This window comes from Leptomonas pyrrhocoris (assembly GCF_001293395.1).
Source record: "Leptomonas pyrrhocoris isolate H10 chromosome Unknown, whole genome shotgun sequence".
Classification (NCBI taxonomy): domain Eukaryota; phylum Euglenozoa; class Kinetoplastea; order Trypanosomatida; family Trypanosomatidae; genus Leptomonas; species Leptomonas pyrrhocoris.
Genome location: NW_015438360.1, coordinates 948168 through 968839, shown reverse-complemented (window position 1 = coordinate 968839; position 20672 = coordinate 948168). Strand labels below are relative to the sequence as shown.

At 57.4% G+C, this 20672-nt stretch overlaps 8 protein-coding genes across 8 annotated transcripts; all 8 read right to left on the bottom strand.

Annotated features, from left to right (window-relative positions):
• Window positions 1–973: 973 nt before the first annotated feature.
• On the bottom strand, window positions 974–2235 carry ABB37_02821 (putative mitochondrial mitochondrial carrier protein-like protein; the record flags this gene model as incomplete). Its single annotated transcript, XM_015799952.1, has 1 exon — window positions 974–2235. The coding sequence occupies exon 1, from the start codon at window positions 1994–1996 to the stop codon at window positions 974–976; it is 1023 nt and encodes a 340-aa protein (XP_015661554.1). The 5' UTR covers window positions 1997–2235.
• A 1773-nt stretch (window positions 2236–4008) lies between these two features.
• ABB37_02820 (putative mitochondrial hypothetical protein) lies at window positions 4009–4831 on the bottom strand (the record flags this gene model as incomplete). Its single annotated transcript, XM_015799951.1, has 1 exon — window positions 4009–4831. The coding sequence occupies exon 1, from the start codon at window positions 4735–4737 to the stop codon at window positions 4009–4011; it is 729 nt and encodes a 242-aa protein (XP_015661553.1). The 5' UTR covers window positions 4738–4831.
• Window positions 4832–5528: 697 nt separating this feature from the next.
• ABB37_02819 (putative mitochondrial Dnaj-like protein) lies at window positions 5529–6911 on the bottom strand (the record flags this gene model as incomplete). Its single annotated transcript, XM_015799950.1, has 1 exon — window positions 5529–6911. Exon 1 carries the CDS (start codon window positions 6774–6776, stop codon window positions 5529–5531), a length of 1248 nt encoding a protein of 415 aa, XP_015661552.1. The 5' UTR covers window positions 6777–6911.
• A 352-nt stretch (window positions 6912–7263) lies between these two features.
• Window positions 7264–9106, bottom strand: ABB37_02818 (putative mitochondrial hypothetical protein; the record flags this gene model as incomplete). Its single annotated transcript, XM_015799949.1, has 1 exon — window positions 7264–9106. Exon 1 carries the CDS (start codon window positions 8968–8970, stop codon window positions 7264–7266), a length of 1707 nt encoding a protein of 568 aa, XP_015661551.1. The 5' UTR covers window positions 8971–9106.
• A 524-nt stretch (window positions 9107–9630) lies between these two features.
• On the bottom strand, window positions 9631–13017 carry ABB37_02817 (putative ubiquitin fusion degradation protein 2 putativeubiquitin conjugation factor E4 B; the record flags this gene model as incomplete). Its single annotated transcript, XM_015799948.1, has 1 exon — window positions 9631–13017. Exon 1 carries the CDS (start codon window positions 12718–12720, stop codon window positions 9631–9633), a length of 3090 nt encoding a protein of 1029 aa, XP_015661550.1. The 5' UTR covers window positions 12721–13017.
• Window positions 13018–13399: 382 nt separating this feature from the next.
• Window positions 13400–15370, bottom strand: ABB37_02816 (putative protein kinase; the record flags this gene model as incomplete). The annotated part of the gene is made up of 1 exon (XM_015799947.1): window positions 13400–15370. Exon 1 carries the CDS (start codon window positions 15278–15280, stop codon window positions 13400–13402), a length of 1881 nt encoding a protein of 626 aa, XP_015661549.1. The 5' UTR covers window positions 15281–15370.
• A 375-nt stretch (window positions 15371–15745) lies between these two features.
• ABB37_02815 (hypothetical protein) lies at window positions 15746–18021 on the bottom strand (the record flags this gene model as incomplete). Its single annotated transcript, XM_015799946.1, has 1 exon — window positions 15746–18021. The coding sequence occupies exon 1, from the start codon at window positions 17894–17896 to the stop codon at window positions 15746–15748; it is 2151 nt and encodes a 716-aa protein (XP_015661548.1). The 5' UTR covers window positions 17897–18021.
• Window positions 18022–18609: 588 nt separating this feature from the next.
• ABB37_02814 (hypothetical protein) lies at window positions 18610–20294 on the bottom strand (the record flags this gene model as incomplete). Its single annotated transcript, XM_015799945.1, has 1 exon — window positions 18610–20294. The coding sequence occupies exon 1, from the start codon at window positions 20191–20193 to the stop codon at window positions 18610–18612; it is 1584 nt and encodes a 527-aa protein (XP_015661547.1). The 5' UTR covers window positions 20194–20294.
• Between the last annotated feature and the right edge of the window lie 378 nt (window positions 20295–20672).

The window sequence follows — 20672 nt, the reverse complement described above, 5'->3', positions numbered from 1 at the left end:
TTTGAAGCAGCGCTCCAAGTAAGAGGAATAGTGGCTGGAAAGTCGGGAGCGGGGGAGGCAGGAGATTTAAGTCGCAGGTCTCCTCTTGCTTATTTTCAAACCGGCCAGTCCTCGTGCAGGACGGTAACATCCATGAAATTGACGTCTTTCAAACATATATGTTTATGTAACGAAGTGACCGGTGAAACAAGCGAACCGCCTCTCTTCGGCACGAATAAGGCGACAGAAGCGAAGAAGACAAAAAAAACACGAAAAACGGTGGATGGTCGCAATCCTTTCAAAGGAACACAGGAAGAGAGGACGCAACAGAGAAAGACGAGTCGGAAGCAAACGCGCAGAGAGCACGAACAGAAGAGCGAACACAAATAATCACAAAAGTAATGTCAACAAAGAGCCCACGATAGCAGCAAAGAGTGGTCGTGCAACGCATTGCCACCCTCCGCTGTTTCATTATTTGTTTTCTTAAGTTTTCCAGAAGGTCGCGCAATGAGAAACTCCTTCCAAGCAGGATATCACGCGAGTCCACGTAGAAGAAAAGTAGTCGCCATCTGTTCACCGCCGTTACACCGAATCGCCGGTGAAGAGAACCAAAGGACGCGGTGAGTATTGGCTTCCAGGTGTGTCGTAGCCTTCAAGAAGAGAGAAAAGTCGTTTAAACAGAAAAAAAGGTGGGGGGAAAAAAGAAAAGAAGAAGATCTCACCGGTCGTTCGCTGCGCAATTACTTGTCGGTGTTCTCAAAAGACAAAAACTTGCCGAGCTCCTTCACCTCCTACACCGGAAGGCTAAGGCGTTTACAACGGTGGCTGTAAGCCAAAAAGCCAGACGCTAGCATGCAGTTTTAAAAGACAAAAAAAACGGATCTTTCGCACTTAACTTCGCGTCTGTGTGTCTAAAACGTCAGCGTCTTCATCGCCGTCGCTTCACGGAAGAAGGCAATGAAAAGGTACATAAAGAGACGCGCACAGTTAACTCCTACACACTGGACTCATTCGTGGCGTCCAGCTCCTCCTTGAACTTGCGAAAGCCAATCGATTTGTCCACCTTCGAGCCGGAGGTGTAGGACCGATTAGTGTAGTTCTCGCGGAACTTGCGCAGGTACTCCAGCGAGACGAACGTGGCAATGTTGTGCGGCGCAGAGCGGGAGAACAGCGCCATAGAGCCTTTGTACAGCCCACTAAAGCCCTCCACACGAAACACCTTCCACGTTGCGGCAGCCAAGTTAGCGGAATAAACCTTTGGCTCCCCACTGCGGTGGTTGAAGGAGCGCGTCATCACGACATCGAGCGGATTCATAAAGATCACTATGCATATCGCGGAGAAAAGGGCAGAGCAAACGTGCACACGGATATCAGACTCCGCCAAGCCAGTCACCTTGCACACGTTCGTCTTGGCGACGTCGTACGCGGTCAGCTGTGTGGCGGACCCAACCATCGTGCGCTGCATCGCAATGTTGGCTCCGCCCCACAGATCACGAATGCCTCCCTGCTTATAAATCTTCCGTAAGGCATCTCGCACACCGGTGTAGTCATACTGCTCGCCCGTGGTCGCGGTGCTCAGGTTGTGGCCGTGCAGCGTCGTCATGGTGCCACGCTGCGACTGCAGACGCGTCTTCACCATTTGAAACGGTGAAGAAACAAAGGCGCCTACCATCCCGCACGTCGCACCTGCCACGACAGAGACGTACATCGCATCCGAGCCAACAACGTGACTCAGCTCCGCGCGCACCGCGGGGTAAAGACCAATGCGGATGCCATTCTGCGTAATTTGCCATAGCACGGCCGCTGGAAGACCTTTGAACAGCGCCTTCCAGCCCTCCTGGCGCACAACGCGAATCATACCCTGCGGCATGTTGCGGTACTCCATGTGGTATTCGCCACGCTTGCGCAGCTCGCCTTGCAGCTGCATACGTGTGCGCATCACGTCGAACGGGTTGGAGACGAGTGTGGCGCACGTGGAGGCCACCGCGCCGTCCACGTACATATCCACGGAGGACATTATCGAACTCTACGGGGAGAGTTTCTGTTGCTTCTTCAGGCTTTCCCACGTCTGAGCGGAGGCACCTCACGAGAAAGAGATCAAATTGAAAGGAGCGCACAACACAGAAGAAAAAAAGAAAAATGGAAGTCTCGATGCAGCGGTGGCGCAGAGTATGCCTAAGGTTAGAGGTAGAAAACCTAAGAGTGAGAGAGGCGAAGCGGTATTTGAAAAAAACGATCAGTGTTGAGTATGCTGCTTTGTGTGAGTTTGCGGGTGTTCAAGGCAAATGCGAAGGCACAAAGAGGAAACAGAGTACGAGGGAGTCTTGCCACGTAAAACGACTCGCAGAGAGCCGTTTCAGATTGCGGGTTTTATTGGGTGAGGAGTGTCACGTGACGAAAGGTGAATCTCCACCAAGCGGCCCTCAAAAGAGTCAACACACAAGAGAAAAAGACCAAAAGCAGGTTCAATTACTCGTGCGTGCAGGAAAGTCAGCGCGGAGCAGCCAGCTGTTCCTACACTTCGCAGACGGCGCAGAACGAAATTTGATGAACAACGCTGGTGAGCAGAGAGCACCGACCGGTTCCGGCAATCAGTACAAATCGGCTTCACCGCACATGCTAAATCCGAATCTTTATTTGGGGTACTTTGTTCGTCATCTGCTATCGTGCAAATATATATATATGAGTGTGAAACAGCGCCGGCAGAAAGAGGTCGTTGAATGCGAGCCTCTTCACCAAGACAGCACAAGAAAAAATATGGTGCTGCGTCACAGCTGCAGACGCACATGTTCTGTTCCTTCCTGGAAGGGGGGGAGGGGGAGGGAATACACCCCGTGACTGGACCAGATCGTTTCCTTTTCTTTTTTTCTGCGGCGTCAAACACACAATACGGAGCGAAGTCGCTCCGCACAACAAAGCAAACAAGAACACGAAAGAAATGTGATTGCAGCGAACCCCACAACAACAACAAAGGGAGGGGATGAAAAACAATAAAAACATGTAAGCTGAAACATAAGTACTTCATTGTAAGAGGAGAGAAAGAGGACGAGAGGAAAAGGTGGAAAAAGGAGCCATTACTTTTTTCAGTGCTGTGGAAGAGGCTTCGAAAGACAATAATAATAACACAATAAAGGGTCAAGAGCTCAGCGGCTGTTGGCGCCTGTTCGAAAGGTTAAAAAGAAAAAACGCATGTCAGCGTGTGTGCGCGAGATTGAAAAAAACAAAACAGGTGACAGCAGGTATTGAGGAAGAAGCAAAGAGAAGGGGTAAAAAGTCTTGCACCTTCCCTTTTTCTCTCTCCCTCTCCTCCCTCCTCCTACGCAGTTGGGCTAATTGGCACGGCAAACAAAACACGGTGCTCTGCCACGCTCGCTTACTACTACTAAATAAGTTTCAAAATCAAGGAAAAGAGAAAAAGAAAACTACTATATACGCGGCAAAGAAAGCAAAAAAAAAAGGGATATCGTATGCTGCCAGAGCGCCCACCCCGGTCATCACCACACACACAACGCACAGCCGACAACTCAACTCCTCAGAAAGGTGCACCTATGTATTCGTTTTCTTTTTAAGCTCTTCCAGCCTCGAGCACCGCACACAACACGTGTAATGCAACCTCCCTCCATCACGCTCTCCTTCGGTCCTCTCGATCGCACGCTACATAAAAAAAAAGGAAGCGAATCCTAAGTCAATTGTAGGAAGGTTATGGGAGTACATGGCGAAACAACGGTGGTAACATCAAAAGAAATCTTGTGAGGGTTTCTCTTTTTCTTTCTTTTGAATACTCGCACTACTTCCCGAATATATACGTTAGCATGGATGCGTAAAATCACCTTTCTTCTGTAAACGTTTTCGGTGCAACCACTGCGTATAAAACACGTTGCCGAACAAAGAAGAGAAAAAACCCGGCTCCCGCGTGCCCTCAAAAGCTGCTCTTCTCTCGCACACAGAACGCATGGGGAAAAAGGAGGCAGTAACAACGCGATGCCATTGTTCTTTCTCGCCTGACCGCGCGCGGTACCAATAAAACGCTTACGCAAGACGACGTGTGAAGGTGCGCTTGCCGTTCGGGCAATCCCACACCCAGTGGCGCATGTTCACTAACGCGACCTCCAGCTCGCCCATCGCCTTCTCGCGGAGCTCCTCCGGCACCTTCTTCGCGAACGAGTCCACTGCCTCCACGCAGGCGCACAAGTAGCGCTCTCGCTCCAGCGCGTTCCACACACAGCGCTGGACGTAGTAGCGTGCCTTGACGATGCTGGTGTAGCAGCGCTCCGTGCGGCCTGCCCAGAAGAGGATGCTACGCAGGTAGTTCACCTTACGCAGCATGTACTCCTTCTCCGCCGTCTTGTGCGTGCAGTTGCCGAAGACGTAGCGGTACAGGGGGTAGTCATCGGTGTAGATGGTCTTGTACAACATCTCCAGCGAGCTGACGCGGTCGTGCCAGTAGGAGTCGAAGTCGCCGCACCACGAGACGTGCAGCAGGCGGTCAGTGTCGTTCTCGAGGCTGCTCAGCAGGTAGCGCTCCACCGCGTTCAGCTTCAACCCCTCCGGCACCTCCACCTCCGGCACGTGCCAGAACTCAAAGCTGCGGTACTCCGACTGTGACGTAATACGCTTCAGCCAGCTCTCCTTGCACGCCCACTCCTCGCACGGCACAGAGACCCACGTCGTATAGATGCTGCGGGTGGGTACGTTCGTGCCTGCTAACGACAGGGCCGACACCGCCGCAGCGCTAGTAAGGCAAGCAACGCGACGCATTTTTCTTCCTATCAACTATTCTTTCTTTTTGGGGAAATAGCTTTGCTGAATATCACTAGGTTTTGCTATTAAACACGAATACGGGTACGAGACTGAGGCAGGGACAACAGCATAGAAGCAAGATATCCAAAATACAGTAGGCGAAGGAGAAGCGAGGTAGCGAGGTGAGAGGCAGTGCACGCATGTTTGGGTGTTCTATTCTTATCATCATCATCAACATTTGAAGCGGTGACGACGCTCTACCTGCGAAAGGTCTCTTCACCTACGTGGCAAGATCGGACAATCTCAAGCGAGCGGCACCGCCCCACGCGTTAAAGCGTCCAGAGAGGAATACGACTTTTGCGAAACGGGAACGAAAAATGTTTAAAAGTTCAGCCACGCGGCGAACGGCGCGATTCCTCGCCTCTTTCCACCCCCCCCCCCCCAACTAAGAAGAACAACTTCGAGCTCCTACTCCCAGCTGGCTTTGTGTGGCGCTTTATATTCTTTATGAATTACCATTTGCGAACCGTGACGCGAATGTGCTGGCGCTCTCCTTTTCCTCCCTCCCACCTAAAACGCCGCCGTAGGTCAGAAAAGAAGAGCGCTGATTCCAGACGGGACGTACTCAACCAGGCACCGCAGTGCCAACAGAAAAAGTTAAGTGAACACGCAACAACAGTGCCAGATAAAATCCCAAATAGAGGGCTTTCCGTCCACAAAAGTCAACACATGAAAGACGCTTCCTGAACGACGAGAGGAGAAAAGCCCTTTCCAAAAAAAAAAAACGGCATAACAGCTGCACTGGCTCGCTAATAGGGCCGGTGGTAGGAGTACAGTTGGCCCATGTTGTGCGGCATCCCCTCAATGCTTTTTGCGGCTTTACGCAAGCTCGCCATACGGGTGTGCAAAACGCCATCTGCGTACTGGTGCGTGTAGAACTGCGCCGCCACACGCTCCTTTTTCCCAGCAGCAGCGCTGTCGTGTTCCGCGGTCCTTTCCATCGTGGCTTCGTGCGGTGTCAGCACGCGACCCAGCTGCGGCTCTGGTGGCGTTTGCACCCCGGCCGGCACCTCCATCCCGACAAATGGACGAAACGGCATGTACCTCGCCGGTGGTGGGGCGGGGCCTTCGGGCAACGATGAGGCGGCGGCGTGGATGTGTCGCAGGATGCCATGCCCGTACTGCCGCTGTGCCTTGCGGGCAAACGACTCCGCCGCCTCTTCCATGACGTGTCGCAGCCGGGCATCGTGATCCAACGCGCTTTCAGGCAGGGTAGAAGAAGAGCTCGACGACGATGCTGGTGTCTGGGTGGTGGCGGCCGAGGTGCTTGCGCGGCGCTCTGTCGCTGCTGCCTGTCGGCGACGGCGCTGCACGTCGAAGAGAATTTCATCGAGCGTCTTGCCATCAAAGGCATCGGCAAATACACGATTGGCATCACCGCGGACAAACGGCTTGCGATAGCGGCTGGATTGCTGCTGCTGTCGCTGCCGCGCAGACGCGCCAGACGCGGGTGAAGCTTTGTGTTTCTTGCGCGCGCTTCCGTTGCCGGCGGCACCAGTTGGTTTGCGTGCGCGTGCCGCAGAAGTGGAGGACGACGAAGACGCGCCAGCAGCGGCAGCGGCTGTGCCCTGTTTGCGACGCGTCTGGATGCCCAGCTCGTGGTCGTGTGCACGGCGCCTCACCGGATCGGACAGCACCTCGTACGCCTCAGACACCCGACGGAAGAGCACCTCCGACTGAGTCCGGTGTTCCTCGTCTGCCACATCGGGGTGGAAGCGGAGGGCGAGCTGGCGGTAGGACGCCTTCACCTCCAGCGGCGTCGCATCCGTGTCCACGCCGAGGACGTGGTAGAAACTGTGCTGCCCTGGACGGGGTGCGGCCGACGCTGCCGATGAAGAGGTGAAGCGGTAGCTCGTGTGCAGGGCAGGCACCCCGCACCACATGTCCCTCGGCGGAAGGGAAACTGAAGCGCGGGCCTTCACGGGTATGGAGGAAGGCAGCGCACGCAAACGACCAGCCAGCAGTCGGCCACCGGCAGAGACGCGGGCGCGTTGCATTTTTGGCAGAGGGGTAATTGTATCTGCGTTTAATGACCGCCTGAATCCGCAAAAAGCGTCTACACCCCGCGCACACTCGCTGAGGCACCGCACAACGGTGAGAGCAAGCGAACAGACGTACCGCGTGACAGTTCTGAGCGTGAAAGAGAAGGTTAAGAGAGGGGAAAGAGAGAAAAAAAAACTAGGAGACTGTGATTGAAGCAGTGACCAGTTGCGAACAGGCTATACTGCTGTTGTTTACTCGCACAACTGAATCTGTTTCTTCTGTGACTTCAAACAGCTTCATCGAGCCAGTTCATTTCCCATAAGCATACATCATCTGCAGACAGAAACAAAAAGCCGAATGTCATCCATAATTGCAGCTCGCAAGCGCTATTAAGCATGCTGAAAAAAATAGTTTCTGCCAGTCGGAGTACAAACAATCAAGCATTTAAAAAGGCATCTGTGATAAACTGAAGCAAGCAGCAGCAGCGACGAACCGCATGCCTTAGCATGAGACACAAGCACTCCCGTGATGCAGCTCCGCCGGCACCGTTGGTGATGATGACGGCGCGGACTGTGCAAACCTCTCCCACTGCGCCGATGGCGACCACGCTGCGATCGCCTCCGCCACGCTCAACAAAGACGTCTCTGCTATCCTGTGAAACCCCGTCGACTCGAGTTCCACAGAGAGCCGTCGAGGCATGAGGGTGGGGGCGCTGTTGCCGAACCCGCCACGCCCCGTCGCGGCCCTCGTTGAGGATAAAGATGAGGTGGCATCGGCGGTGGAAGCATCCACAACCACCAATAGGGGCAGGGAGCGGCGATGGTGCGGCAGAGCGTCGTGGTTGTGCGCGCGTGGATCCTGAGCGCAGTAGTGCCACCGCAGCAGCTCCCGCAGCGGGGACGCGGCCTGCCGCCACACCCCCAAGTCCGCGTTCGCATCCACTTCACAGGCTAACACTTTGCGTGGGACAGCAGCCGCAGAAGAGGACGAACAGGAGGTATCGATCGTGGACGGCAGTGCGGCGGGCAATGCGCTGCTGTCGCTATGCTCACGGACGCTTGAAAGGCGGACGCACACGCGCAGCAGTGGCCGTTCTGTGGCGCTGAGGTGATGTACAACGTCCGCAAAGCCCCCGCCATTTGGAGTCATGGACGGTTCTTGCGGCAGACGGTGCGCGACACCCGAGAAGGAGACATCGGTGGAGGCAGACGCGTCGTTTGTGAGCTGCGCCAAGACAAAAGAGGTGAAGGAGGGAGGAGCGGAAGACACAGCGCCAACGGACGACAAGGGTCGCGAGGAGGAGGAGGCAGTGACAGCGCCGTGACCGCCAGGGGCTTTCAGTGCGGCGCCCAGGAATACAGCCGGATGTTTGCGCCGCCGTGCAGACGGCGATGAGGAATCGCGAGGGAGTTGCGGCGAGTGCTGGGGGTGCGGTGCCCCGCTCTTCTCTAACTTCAGTGTTTGTCCCAGCTTGCAGTGCGTACGGTATAGCCGCCCTACGCTTTCCTCCAACAGTTCGCGCAAGCTCGACGCCGCGTCAGACAGCGACGACGACGACAAAGGACAGGTGAGACACGATGGCCACTGACAGCACACGGACGTCCCAAGTGTCGCGAAGTGCACCTCCACGGAGGGGCCTGACGCTTCTACGCTGCGGCTGCCGTTCGCTGCTGCTGCTTCGGCTGTGGTCTCGCCGCGTGGCGTTGCGAAGAACTCCAGCGCGTCACTGACGTCTCGCACAACTCTCTTCCATTTTGCCGGTACGACCGTCGCAGCGTCGGCGCCGTCGCCGTTGCGTGCGACTCTCGGCAGCAGCACCACCATCTTCACCGCCACCGTGGCGTTCATCATGACGCTCTTCAGATCGGGGTGCTCGTCGAGGTGCTCACGGTAGGGGTTGGTGATGTTAGGGTGCCCGTGGATTTCCAGGTCGTACTCTTCCTTCGACATGTGGGAGAGCTGATGCTGCCGGGGAATGCGCAGGCCAAAGAGCCCGCCGCCAAGCTTGATGCCAAGACCACCCTGCATGTGGTTGCCAGCGTGTCGGCGGCCATCACGGATGCTGCTGCACACGGTGGAGAGACGCTTGTAGCGGCCCTGGCGGCCGTGTGTGTGGCGCGTGTGCACGGCGCCGGCGCGCTTGCTGCGTCCGCGCAGGAAATCACGCGAGCTCCATCGGCCCAGCAGAGCCTGTGTGCAGCGCAGCATGGCTGCGTGGGAGTACAGAAGAAGAAAAAAAACCTCGAGGTTGTCCCTCTACTATTGAAAGCTTCAACAAGTGAGAACGTCGATTCTTGTGAAATCGGCAGTTAAAAAACCTGCGCGGCGGAGAATTGTACTTGCTAAATGAATCAATACCAATAACAAAAATAATGAGAGGTGGAGAGGCAAACGAAAGGGGGAACATACTGATAGAAGTAAAAGAAGTTGAAGGAAGAAGGAGCGTTGGGTCGGCAAAGGCGAGAAAACATGATGTATTCCGTGTTAGAAATCACCGTGAGAACTTTTTTTAGGTAAAAGAAACAATGCATAAAACCTCACTGTTTTTGATGTTGGTATTTCACACACTGCATCGTACCGACCTTTCGGCACGTTCATGATGGACAAACAGGCGCACACGCCCTTCTCTTCCTCTCACAAAAGCAGCACACACAACGAAGAAAAGCTGCGTTAACTCCTCCCCGTGCGGACCACGCATGCGCTTCGAGATTTGAATACAGGACGGTAAAGTCATTTTTATCCAAGGAAAACAGTAAAACCGCGAAGACAGTGATAATAAGACACACCAGGACAGCAAAACAGATCAAAAAAAGGGGGCTGCCAGAAAAACTCCCTTGTATGAAGGGTTGAACTAGTAACTGCAAAGCCCTACGCCTTCGCTGCCTTCGCTTCGTCGAGCCACTTCTGAATGGCTACCCGGCGCTCCTCCACCGCGGCCGCCACATCTGGGCGTTTGTTGAACTCCTCCACCATCGTCTCCGTCAGCGGCTCATTCGTGAAGGGGTGCTTGCTCTCCGACAGCAGCAGGTGGTGCAGCGTCTCCTTGTTTACGTAGACCAAGTCCGCCAAGTCCTTCACCTCCGCCGGCAGAGCAACGGGCTGCAGCAGCGGCGTAGAGAGCAACGCGTCCACGGCGAAGTCGGGTGCATCGTCCCAGATGGCCTCCTCATTATCCACCTCCTTCGACACGGAGGTGAGCGCCGAGGCCATCTCCGAGACCTTCCACAGCAAATCCTCTGAGACGAGCTGGCGGTCCACGATGGTGCGCATCACGCCGCGGATGTCAACCAGTGGGATGCTGCAGTGGCAGAGGCAACGCAGAAAGTTCTTGGAGCGGCGGAAGTGCGTGAAGCAGTCCACCAGCCGCATCAACACCTCGCGTGGGCGGAAGTTGTAGCTGTCGGCGTTTTGGATTCGCAAGTTTCTGCTGTTTGGCCCAGCGAAGGCCATCAAACTGCGCGCCAGCATCTCGCTGATCTGCCCCGCCACCATGTTCTGCGAGACACCCTTCGGGAACTGGAGGGAGAGCTCAATGAACATGTCCATCGACGCGGTGAAGAGCATCAGGTTCGAACGGAGGCCCATGCCACGCTGGTGGTACGTCTGCGCGCCGTCCGCGTTTTCCTCCTCTTCCTCATCGCCTTCCGACCCGTCAGCCTCCTCGTTGCTGTTCGCGGGCTGACGCCGGCGCCGACCTGGCTGCTGCTGCTGTGGTGGCGGTGGCTGCTGCCCTCCATCCATAGATGGACCAGCGGCTGTCGCACCGCGCGAGCTCGCCGCGACCGCGTTCTCCGACGTGTCGGCACCCGCCTTCATCATCTCGTTCATCTTTGTGAGAGTGTCGATCACCTGATCCACCGCCTCGTTCACCTCCGCCACCGCCATGTGCGAGAAGCGCTCAAGCATTGTGTTGTTGGCCTGCGACTCCATCTCCTCCCGCACCGGCTCACATAGTAGGTCGGACTTGAGAAAGTTTTTAATGGCGTAGGAGAGCTCGTAGCGCACCTCCACCCGTTCATAGGTCGACTTCTCCACGGTGATGTAGCACTCCATGCAGGAGCGCACAATGTGGGTGCTAAACCATGGGTGCTGCTCTAGCACCTTCCGCGTCGTGTAGTTCTCCTGCAGGCGCAGCAGATAGGCTGGGAAGAGGGCGTGGGTGTGCGGCTTCGGGAAGTACGTTGTGTTGCCCATCAGGACCAACATGAGGGAGATCATGCCATCCGAGAAGAGGCCGTCCACCGGCGCCATCTTCGTCGTGCGGATGACGCAGTCCACCAGGCACTGCGGGAGGTAGCACCACTCCAGCGGCGGGTTCGTCGGCAGCGCGCCGTTGCCGTCCACCTGCATCACCTGCAGCAGCCAGTGGGCGAGGTGGTTCACGAACTCCAGCCGGCTCACCCCAAGCTCGTTGGAGCCCATCAGACCCTCCAGCAGCAGCTTCTCCGCCGTGTAGAAGTTCCGCTGCGTCAGCGGGGCCTGCGGGTGCGTCGCCTGCCGTTCGTCGCGGTCGTGCTCGTCGACGAAGACCGCCGCACACAGCGTCAGCACGCGCGCGGCGAGGAAGAAGAGGTGCGCGGCGGGCTTGTACGGTGCGGTGTTGCTCACTGGGACACTCGGCAGCGGGTTTGTCTCATCGAAGTGCGTCACCCGCTCCACGTCGTGTCCGAAAGAGACGACGGCTCCGTGCGGGCCGTAGAGGCGATCGAGTAAGTAGTAGGCGGGGATTTGGCGATAGTCGTACCGGCCCCCATCGCCCTCCTTGCTGCCGCGGACCTGGAAGATGGGGAGGGCCAGCTCGAGCAGGACCGACTGCAGCTGGATCATGAAGTACCGGGAGCAGATGGGGCTGTTGTGGTGCATTGTCTTGAGATAATCCTCATTCAGCTGCAGGGCCCTGCCGAGGTAGCGCAGCGTGGCGTCGCGGGTCGTCTTGGACCGCAGCAGCGCCTGCACAAGCCGCACGTTCATCTTCGCAAGCGTCTCCACACGCTGCTGGATGCCGTACACTGTTTGGGAGTGCTGATCCTGCTGCTGCGGGGGGAACTGAGCCAGGACGTCCTGCCACTCTCTGCCAGGGAGGACCGGCTCGCTCAGTGGCTTCGGGCTCAGGCTAAAGAGCACGCCCAGCAGCGTTGTGCGCTCCAGCTGCGTGCCCGTCGTGACAAACACGCTGGTGAAAATCGGACTGGAGATGAAGGCGGTTTGAGCGCTGGGGCAGCTGATGAGTGCGAGGAGGACGCGGTGCAGCTGCTCAACCACACTCATGTCCTCCCAGGAAAGATAGGTGGCGAGCTGCATGACGTGGCACAGGACCTGGTTGATCAGCTGCTCCTTGTCGCTCCGCTCCGGCGGTGGGCGGGTGGCTATGTTCGCAAAGAGGGCCTCCAACGCCACCGCGGAGAAGGCGTCAGAGGCGAGGTAGGGCAGCAGCAAAATACCGTACGGCGCCTTCGCCTTGAGCAGCGCGTAGGCGGCATCGCAGCTGTCCTTCTCCAAAATCGGGTTTTTCTTGTTCCTGGCCTCCACAACACGCAGCATCTGCTCCGCAAACGGATCCTGCACCTCCCCACTACTGCGTGCACTGCCATTGCCGTTTCCGGCAGACGGCGGCGCAGATGGTGCGTTTGTGGGGATGAGGCCCAACGCAAGGTCGATGTTCCGCTGCACGGTGCCCAGATCGCCGCCGGTCACCGTCGTAATACGCTCGTTCGCGTGGAAGACGATAAAGGTGGGGATGGACGACACACCGTACCGACTGGCGCAGTCGCGGTTGCGGTCCACGTTGCACTTGGCAAAGGTGACTTTATTCGCGTCGTAATAGCGGGCCATCTGCTCGAACTGCGGTTTGATTTGCTGACAGGGCCCGCACCAGTCCGCGTAAAAATCAACGACGGTGACGGCATCGCTGCGCTGCACCAGAGACAGCAGCTGCCCCAGACTCGAGATCTCCAGCATCTGAGAAACACAGAGAAAAGAAAAGGAGACGAAGTCAGTCGATGATGATGATGATAGAAATACGAATAATAATAATAATAATAATAATAATAATAATATTAACAGTAAGAGAGAGAGGGATCAATAAAAGGCCTGTGTGAGTAGCACGAGAAAGAGAACAAACACAACCATAGAAAAGAGAGGGATGATCAAAAATAAAACCCCGCTCCTCAAACCAGCACCGGACGGCCAAACAAAAAAAGTCAAGAAGAAACGACGCCGCACGATACACGGAGATGCTACGTTGTTTTCGCCACTGTGCGGATGCGTGACGACAGCAATAGAGCGAGCAGCGGAAAAGCCAGGAGGAAGAAAACAAAAAATGGATTTAAGAGGAAGTAAGAAAGTGAGCATGTAAGTTGGTCAGTTTGTTTCTTCCCTTTCCTTTTTGAATGAAAAGCCAACATCACCTCGCCACGGTGGACTTCATTTAGGAAAGCACATCCCACGTGCCGGGCGACAAATTCAAACACGGTAACACCACCAAACACAAAGTCCTTTTTGAGGAAATCCATTTTAGAACGCTTATTGCCTCGTTGTTGCTGCTTGCTTTGCTTCGTCTAGTACACATCGTGAAATTAATTTCGTACTCTCAACAGCTCATGCCAAGCAAGAAAAGTAATCGTAGTGAAATCGTTTCCTACGCTTGAAAATCGGGATGGGCGTGTTGACCGGCGTAGTGCATACCCACGTCATCAACCACATCCGATTCCTCTTCGACGTCCGCGGTGGGATTCGTGTCCGCGTTACATCCACCACTGCTGCGCGTGGCAGTGTCCGTTTTCTCCGCTGCTGTACTGCCATTCGTCGATTGAGAGGAAGCTAGATACATCTTTCCCGCTGCAGATGCGGATGAGCTTGATGCGTCGTTCGTCGCAATCGCCGCCTCTGTTGCGGGTTCGTCCTTCATTCCCTCTACATGAATTGCGGCCTCCTTCGTCTTGTCCACAAAGCATTTTTCAAAGAAGTTTGCGTCGGCTGTCGCCTTGTACACGTACTCCGCGTACGAAGGATCGTTGAACGGTTTCACATGATACAGCGCCGCGAGCGATGGAGAAGGATCGACGGATGCCTCCTCGAGCGCCGCCAGCGCCACCTTCGCGACGGCCGCCGCGGCGGCAATCGACCTCTCATCTTGAAGGTCCGTCTCACTGTCCGAGTTGCGCCTCTTATTCGCTTTGTCGCACGCGGACCGTCCGTGGCTCGCCGCAGACAGCGCGGACGACGTCACGCTCGTGCAGGATGCCGGGAACGCCCGCGCACGGAAGGTGTGCAGCTGCTCGTCGACCTGCTCCCACGCAAAGCCACCGAACACAGCATGACCGCGTAGGGCGGCCTCGTCAAACCGGTGCGTCTCCCTGTTCACGCCAAGCCGCTTCGAGGGGTCGATGTTCAGCAGCTGCCGAATAAAGTCCACGAGAGCGGCAAAGTTGTCCTGACAAGCGCCACCGCTACCGTCGTTGGAGACGCTCCCGTTGAAGTCAATAGCGGGGAAGAGGTTGGCACGCGCGAGGTAGTCGCCCTGGATCACCTTCTTGAGCACCTCGAACTGTGACATCCCCGCAAAGAGATGCGTGCCGTAGGCCATCTCGTACACCAGCGCGCCGAGTGCCCACAAATCGCTGCTGAAGCTCCATTTGCACTCACCCACCATCTCCGGCGAAACGTACTGCGCTGTGCCGCAGAAGCTAGCGGACCTTTTGCGCATGCTTTGGATTTCAGAAACGGTGAGACGACGACGCGGGGGGGCGGCAGCCGGCAACGCCTGCGGTGATGTGCATGTCCTACGGTGCTTGCCTTCGCGATCGGGCTCGCCGTCGACTACATATGCGGCACCTTCACACGGTGGCGGGCAGGCCACACCGTTGTTCGTCTCCGGCACGACAGCCGAGCCGCCCAGGTCGACCGTGTCGAAGTCTAGCAGACACGCCCGGTACTTCTCATCGAAGGCGACATTCTCCGGCTTCAAGTCCCGCAGCACGACACCTTTGGCGGATGCACACGCGAGGGCGGTAATAAGCTGCGCGGTGATGAGGCGGATATCGTGAAAGTCAAGGCACCGCAGAGCATTGGAAGAGGTGGGGATGGAGGTGACACGGGCAGACGCGCTGCTGCTGCTGTTGCTGTCCGCCGCATTACTTTGATTATTGTACTCACGCACGCGCTGCAAGTGCGTTCGGCGGATGTGCTGCAGCAGATCACCGTGCGGCAGCCACTCCAGTACGTAGTAAAGCTCGTCCTCGGATTGGCTGGTGCCGTAGAGGCGTGCGATGTAGGGGTGGGGCCCGAGACGCAGCAGAGCAGCCTTTTCATTCATGACGCTCTGCACCTTGCCTTGCTGCAGTACCTGCAGCTTCGAGACGATCTTCACCACCACCGGTAAAGAGGGGTGGCCGGCGCTGCGGAGGCGGCACTGGACGACATGACTAATGGCGCCGGAGCCGACGGGCGTGCCGGCGGACAGCGACAGCTGCTCCGGAAGAAATTGCACGCAGGCAGAGGAGAGCGGAGATGCGCTCATCGTTGTGGGCCAGTGTGGCGCTGCCTTTTTGTTTGTTTGACTCTGCTTTTCGTACGATGCGCAAAAACGGGTGCAGAAACGTCTCTTGCTGGAACTCACACGCAGACGGAGGGAGAGGAGAAGAGAGGGGCAGCACGGATAGTGAGAAGGAACACTTTCTAAAGGCAGAAATAGGCGTTGCCTCGCTGAGGAGTAAAGATGGCACAACAGAGCAACGCGAAGTCGATGCGCTGCGTGCGCAGAATCGCGTTGACGCGTATGCACAACAATTGTGCATCGATGAAATGATTTTAGTGAGGATAACAGGTCGTTCTTTGCCTTCTCTCTGCGAAAAAAAAAAGGCATAAAAGCGTGTGCGTGGGTTTTGCGCGTTTTTGTTGTTGGTGGTGTTGGGTTTTTGTCGTTAGAGAATCTTTTCCGTCTACCACGAAGACGTGCGAGCCGTGAGTCCGGATGGCCCACACTTCACATCTGCAGCGTCTGCACCGCCCGCTGCAGGTCTGCCTCGTCGTACTCGGCGGTCGTGGTGGCCTCCGCGTAGTCGCCGCCGCTGTCGTCGGGTAGCAGGGCCACCCCACCTCTCGCACCCCACTGGGCGTTGGTGGAAGCGAACAGACGTGACAGGGCGTCGCCGTTGCGGCGCAGCAGGAGCTGCACTGGCGTCACGCCGGAGGAAGCGGTGGTGGCGTGTCTCGTCGTGGACGGCAGCATGGCTGACATCACGTAGTCGGCGAGCACCTGTCGCACGAGTGCCATGTTCGCCACTGGGTTGCCTTGGCAGAGCTCTGCGGCCAGCTTCAGGACACGCCACAGCAGTGCGGGACACTGGGTAATGAGCAGCTGCGACGCTGGGGAGACGTCTTTCGATACGCAGAGCACGTGGAGAACGCGCAGGGCGCTGTTGCGTGCCATCGGGTGCGACGACTGCGTCCATGGTAGTGGTGGTGGCAGCGGTGCTGACATACTCTGCGGAGTGGTCGGCTCCTCTCCCGGTAGTGCCAGCGCCGCCACAAGAAGGCGCTGCACCGGACACTCCGGCGTGCGCTGGAGCAGCTGCCGCGTCGCTGTCGTCAAGCTCGCAGAAGGGAATAACAGCACTCCAATGGTGTGCCACGCTTCGGACGAGATGACGGGTGAGGGATGTGTCAAAGCAGGTAGGAAAGACTGCAGACGTAAGCTGCTGGCAGCCGCTTCCTCTTCTTCCTCTTCGTTGGCGCCAGCTGGGGGGCGCCCCGTTTGCCGCGAGGCCCTTGAATGCGGCGATATGTTTAGCGAGCTCAGAAGCGTCGTGGACAGCACGTTGCCAAAGACCGGTTTCGCATGCTTTGTTGGTGGTCTGTCGCTGTCGAACAGGCGCACGATTCGCGTGTGCAAGCGCGGACAGCGAAGAAGGGACCGCAGCAACTGCCCTGCCGCCGTGACGTCGGCCTCGCACGCGGCAGTGTCATTGTGGGGGGTGTGCAGACGAACCAAAGCACACAACAGTCGGTCGAGATCGTAGCGTGGCGGCACACCGCCGTTCTCCGTCGCCGCGTCGCCTCTACCAACAGAGGGGGCGAGCAAGTCGAGCGGGAACTCGGCCAGGCCGCTGCCTGTGCTCTCCGCTCTGTTTCTCAGCTTGACCGCAGCCGTAGAGGTGGCGGTGCGCCACGCGGCATCCGGGCAGCTGCCAAAGACGAACTTGCACCGTCCAGCCGCGGCTTCCGATGCGTCGTGACAACCGCCGTACACGAGCGCATCGGAGACGACCACGCCGAATCCTCGACGGCACAGCAGTCCGAAAATTTCTGCCATCCGCAACCGCAGCCGGTGCACCTCCTCCGCGTCCCGCTGACATCGCTGCTGCGTCAGCACGTACTCGCCTCCGCTGCTGTCGTTGCTATCCTTCATCAGGCCCCTCGCTGACCCCGCCGCATCGCCGACACCGGGAGGATCGCCGTGCAGGGAAGGCAACAGCGGCCGGCCGGCCCACCACAGCAAGAGGCGAAGGACCAGTGGACTTAGCTGCACTAACGGGGCGTACTGAGTACTCACCGACAGCGGTGATTCCTCCGTGGAGCTCGGCGCGGTGGAGGCGGTGATGATGGAGTGCCCAGTTGCGGCAGTCGCCGTCAGCGTAGCATCGAAGGCGTTCGTGTTGCCCAGGCTGTGGCTGCCCATCTCCTCCCCATCGCTCGAGACCATCGCCCCACTGCTGAAGACCTGCCCGACTAACGTTTCTTCGGCGTACGGCGTCGCCAGTCCGTCATGCGTGCTTGGCGCCACCCCGCTGAGGCGCGGCGGTGACGCGGCGAAGGTGCCGAAAGACGACGGCTCCAGAGGCAGCGCCTGTGCCTCCAATTGCACACCGGCAGAAGCGGGCGCGGTGGCAGGTGCGAGTTTTGCGCAGTCGGTCTCTCCACCGGCATGACTGAGCTCGGTGACGAAAGACGCGGGAACGTGTCCGTCGCCGAGGTCCGCCGCACCGTCGGGGACCGCGGCGTAGACGAGACTCGACCAGATCCAGCCCACCACCTTGTAGAGCAACTCGGGCTTGTGTGGTGCTTGCAGGAGGTGGCTCTCCAGGAGACTGCTGGAGATGCTTCGGCGTGCCTCTGTGCCAGCTCTTGTCGGCATTCGATGAAAAACACTTTCGTTTGAATGCTGGATGTTGAAGAACTCAAGTTGTGGGTACGTTGAGTGTAGAGCGCCAAAGAAGAAAAAAAAACGAGCTCAATGAAATGCCAGCAACCGTCGCACCTGAGAATGCGTTTAATCGAGGCGGGGGGGGGGACCGATGAAAAAGGTGCGGGAGGGCGGAAGTGGGGGAGTGAGAGGGAAGTCAAACCCAAGAGAGAAAAAACATATATACAAGTATGGAGCACAATTTAAACCACTGCCGTTTAACTGACGTGCAGACACGTGACGTATTCGAAGGCGCGGGTCACATAACACGACATCGTCTAAGCATTGGAAACGATATGCCGTGCGAACCACTGTGACTCTACCGGGCAACAATACGCATGCGCAAGGAGTTCGGCGCTGAGCTCATGATGCCTTGAGCCGTAGCAGACGCCTTCGTTTTCTGTTTGTGCGTATTGCGGACGCGTTGAAAAACAAAAAAGGGAAATATGCAAACGAAGAAAAGAGGGAGCGTCATTAACAGATGCAAGCGAGAGGGGGAAAACAAAACACAAAGGGAAATCGCAAGGCCCGAGAGAATCAGTCACCAGAACATTAAACACCTGCAGTGGAGTTCGTCGACCAACACCCGCCGCCTAAAACTTCACGTGCAACGCACACCAGGCGCTACCCTAAGTCGATATAAAAGCGCCCACCAACAAACGGCGCTACTGCACCTGCACTGTCACAAAAATAGCGCGATCGCTTGACGACAGGTGCGCCTCGAGAAAACTGCCCGGTGTCGCGAGAGACGGCTGAATCCCTTGCACCAGAAAGCGGATACGCCGCTGCGGTGCAGCCGGCGCACGAACGTTGCCGGTGCTCTCTAAGAAAGGCAGACCGAGCTTCTCACTGGTGTTGCCTCGCTCGTAATCTCGCACCAGTGCCCGCGACCTCGCGCTCTCCCACGCGGCCCAGGCGAGGGGCTCCGCAGGGGTGCCCGTCAGCAGCGGCTCCTGCTCTTCCAGCCGCTCCGTCGCGCACGCCGGTGGGTCGGCGTAGTACGCCGTCAGGGAACGCAGCAGCTGCTGGTAGGTGCGCTGCGTCTCCGTCTGCGCCACCGCATCGGCGCTGCTGCCTGAGAGGTGCGTCTGCTGGGCCTTCCAGCGCAGCACGGGGATGCGGAAGAGACGCCAGAGAAGAAGACCAAAGGGAAGCTGCTCCGCCTCCACCAGAGGAGCAGAGAAGTCCGCTTGCGGCTGGTCGTTCGGCGTCTGCACGGTCGTGTCGGCGGCCGGCAATGCACCCTCTGGCAGAGATGTGCGCGGTGAGGTCGGGGAGGAGGGCCACGCCAGCGCCGGCGCAGCGGACACACGGTAGCCGTCGTACTGAAGGTGTCCCCGCTCAAACTGGCTCGTCGCACCACGGTAGGCGTGAGGAACGCCTACCCGGAAAAGGAACGCGACGTGTGGTCGGGGGGCGAGCACGCCTTGGAGAAGCTGCTGATACTGCAGCAGAAGAAAGGGGGAGGAGAAGTCGGTGGCGGCGCCGGCGTAGCGTCCGCGTGACGCCACACCGCGACCATCAGCCCCACCGCCCCTGCTGGCCGCTTGCCCCTGCAGTCGCTGTGCCTGCAGCTGTTGCTGGGCGACTTCATCAAAAGGACGATAGAGCGCCAGCCCAATGGCGGGAAGCAGTGTGGACTCGGCCTCGCGCTGATAGTGGGTGTAGTTGCCGTAGAGACACGTGTAGGCGGCCTTGTGGCTCTGCTTGATCTCCATGCGGATGTGCTCGTCTAGCCGGTCGTAGTTCACGTAGAGCGGCACCGTGCCTGCTCGCACGCTGCCTTTTGTGATGGAGTGGATGTGGAAGGTCAGGTCGAGCGGCTCGCTGGGCACGGAGAGGGGCAGCGACTGCACCAGCGTAGAGGACGACGTTGGAGGTGACGCGGTCGGCGGCACTGCTGCTGCTGCTGCGTGGTCGGAAGTGGGCGATGTCATCGTGGCTGCGTACTGCTCCAGTCGCACCTCACGCGTACACTCGTTCACGTAGTCCTTGATGACGCCGGCTGGATAGAGCCAAGAGATGGGGGAGTTGCCCACGCTAAACCACACCTGTGTGTTCTCGGGGTGCAGGGCTGCCGCGTAGGGGCGGAAGAGCTGCAGTAGGTCACGCACCACGGCGATCAACATCGTCGTGCGCGGCAGCACAAACGCGGCAGGCGCGGGCCGCTCCGTGGGGTGCAGCACGTCCTCCTCGGCGAGGCTGACAACCACTGGAATACCCCCAGCATACTCGCTGTCGGAACGCATGACAAATGCAATTAAGTTCGTTGAGAAACACTTCACTACGGCGATGTGCAACAACAAGTTGTATAACTTCTACGGTTTGACACAGAAGAAGAATAAGAGCTGATTCGCAGGAGCACATTAAACGGGTCGAAAAAGAAAAAGAGAGAAAAAGGCATAAAGACGACATTTGCATGAGTTCGAAAACAGAACATTGCACGTGCTTTTATTCTTTTTTAATCCACTTCGCGAAACGCCCATGCATTCATTATCCTGTGAACAGTCCTCTAAAAAGAAAAAAATGCTGCGCTTCCATTACTACCTCAACTATGATAAATTCGACTGCATGAATGATGTAACACCGCTTCGTTCGAAAAAAGCTGTGCAGAAGCGCAGTGGATGATGCATGCTGATGAGGGCCACCCTGATTCAGGAATGACATGCGAATCTCACCCACCCGCCCACATGCCGTATTGTCCGTGGAGTTTCACGGCTTGTGCGGC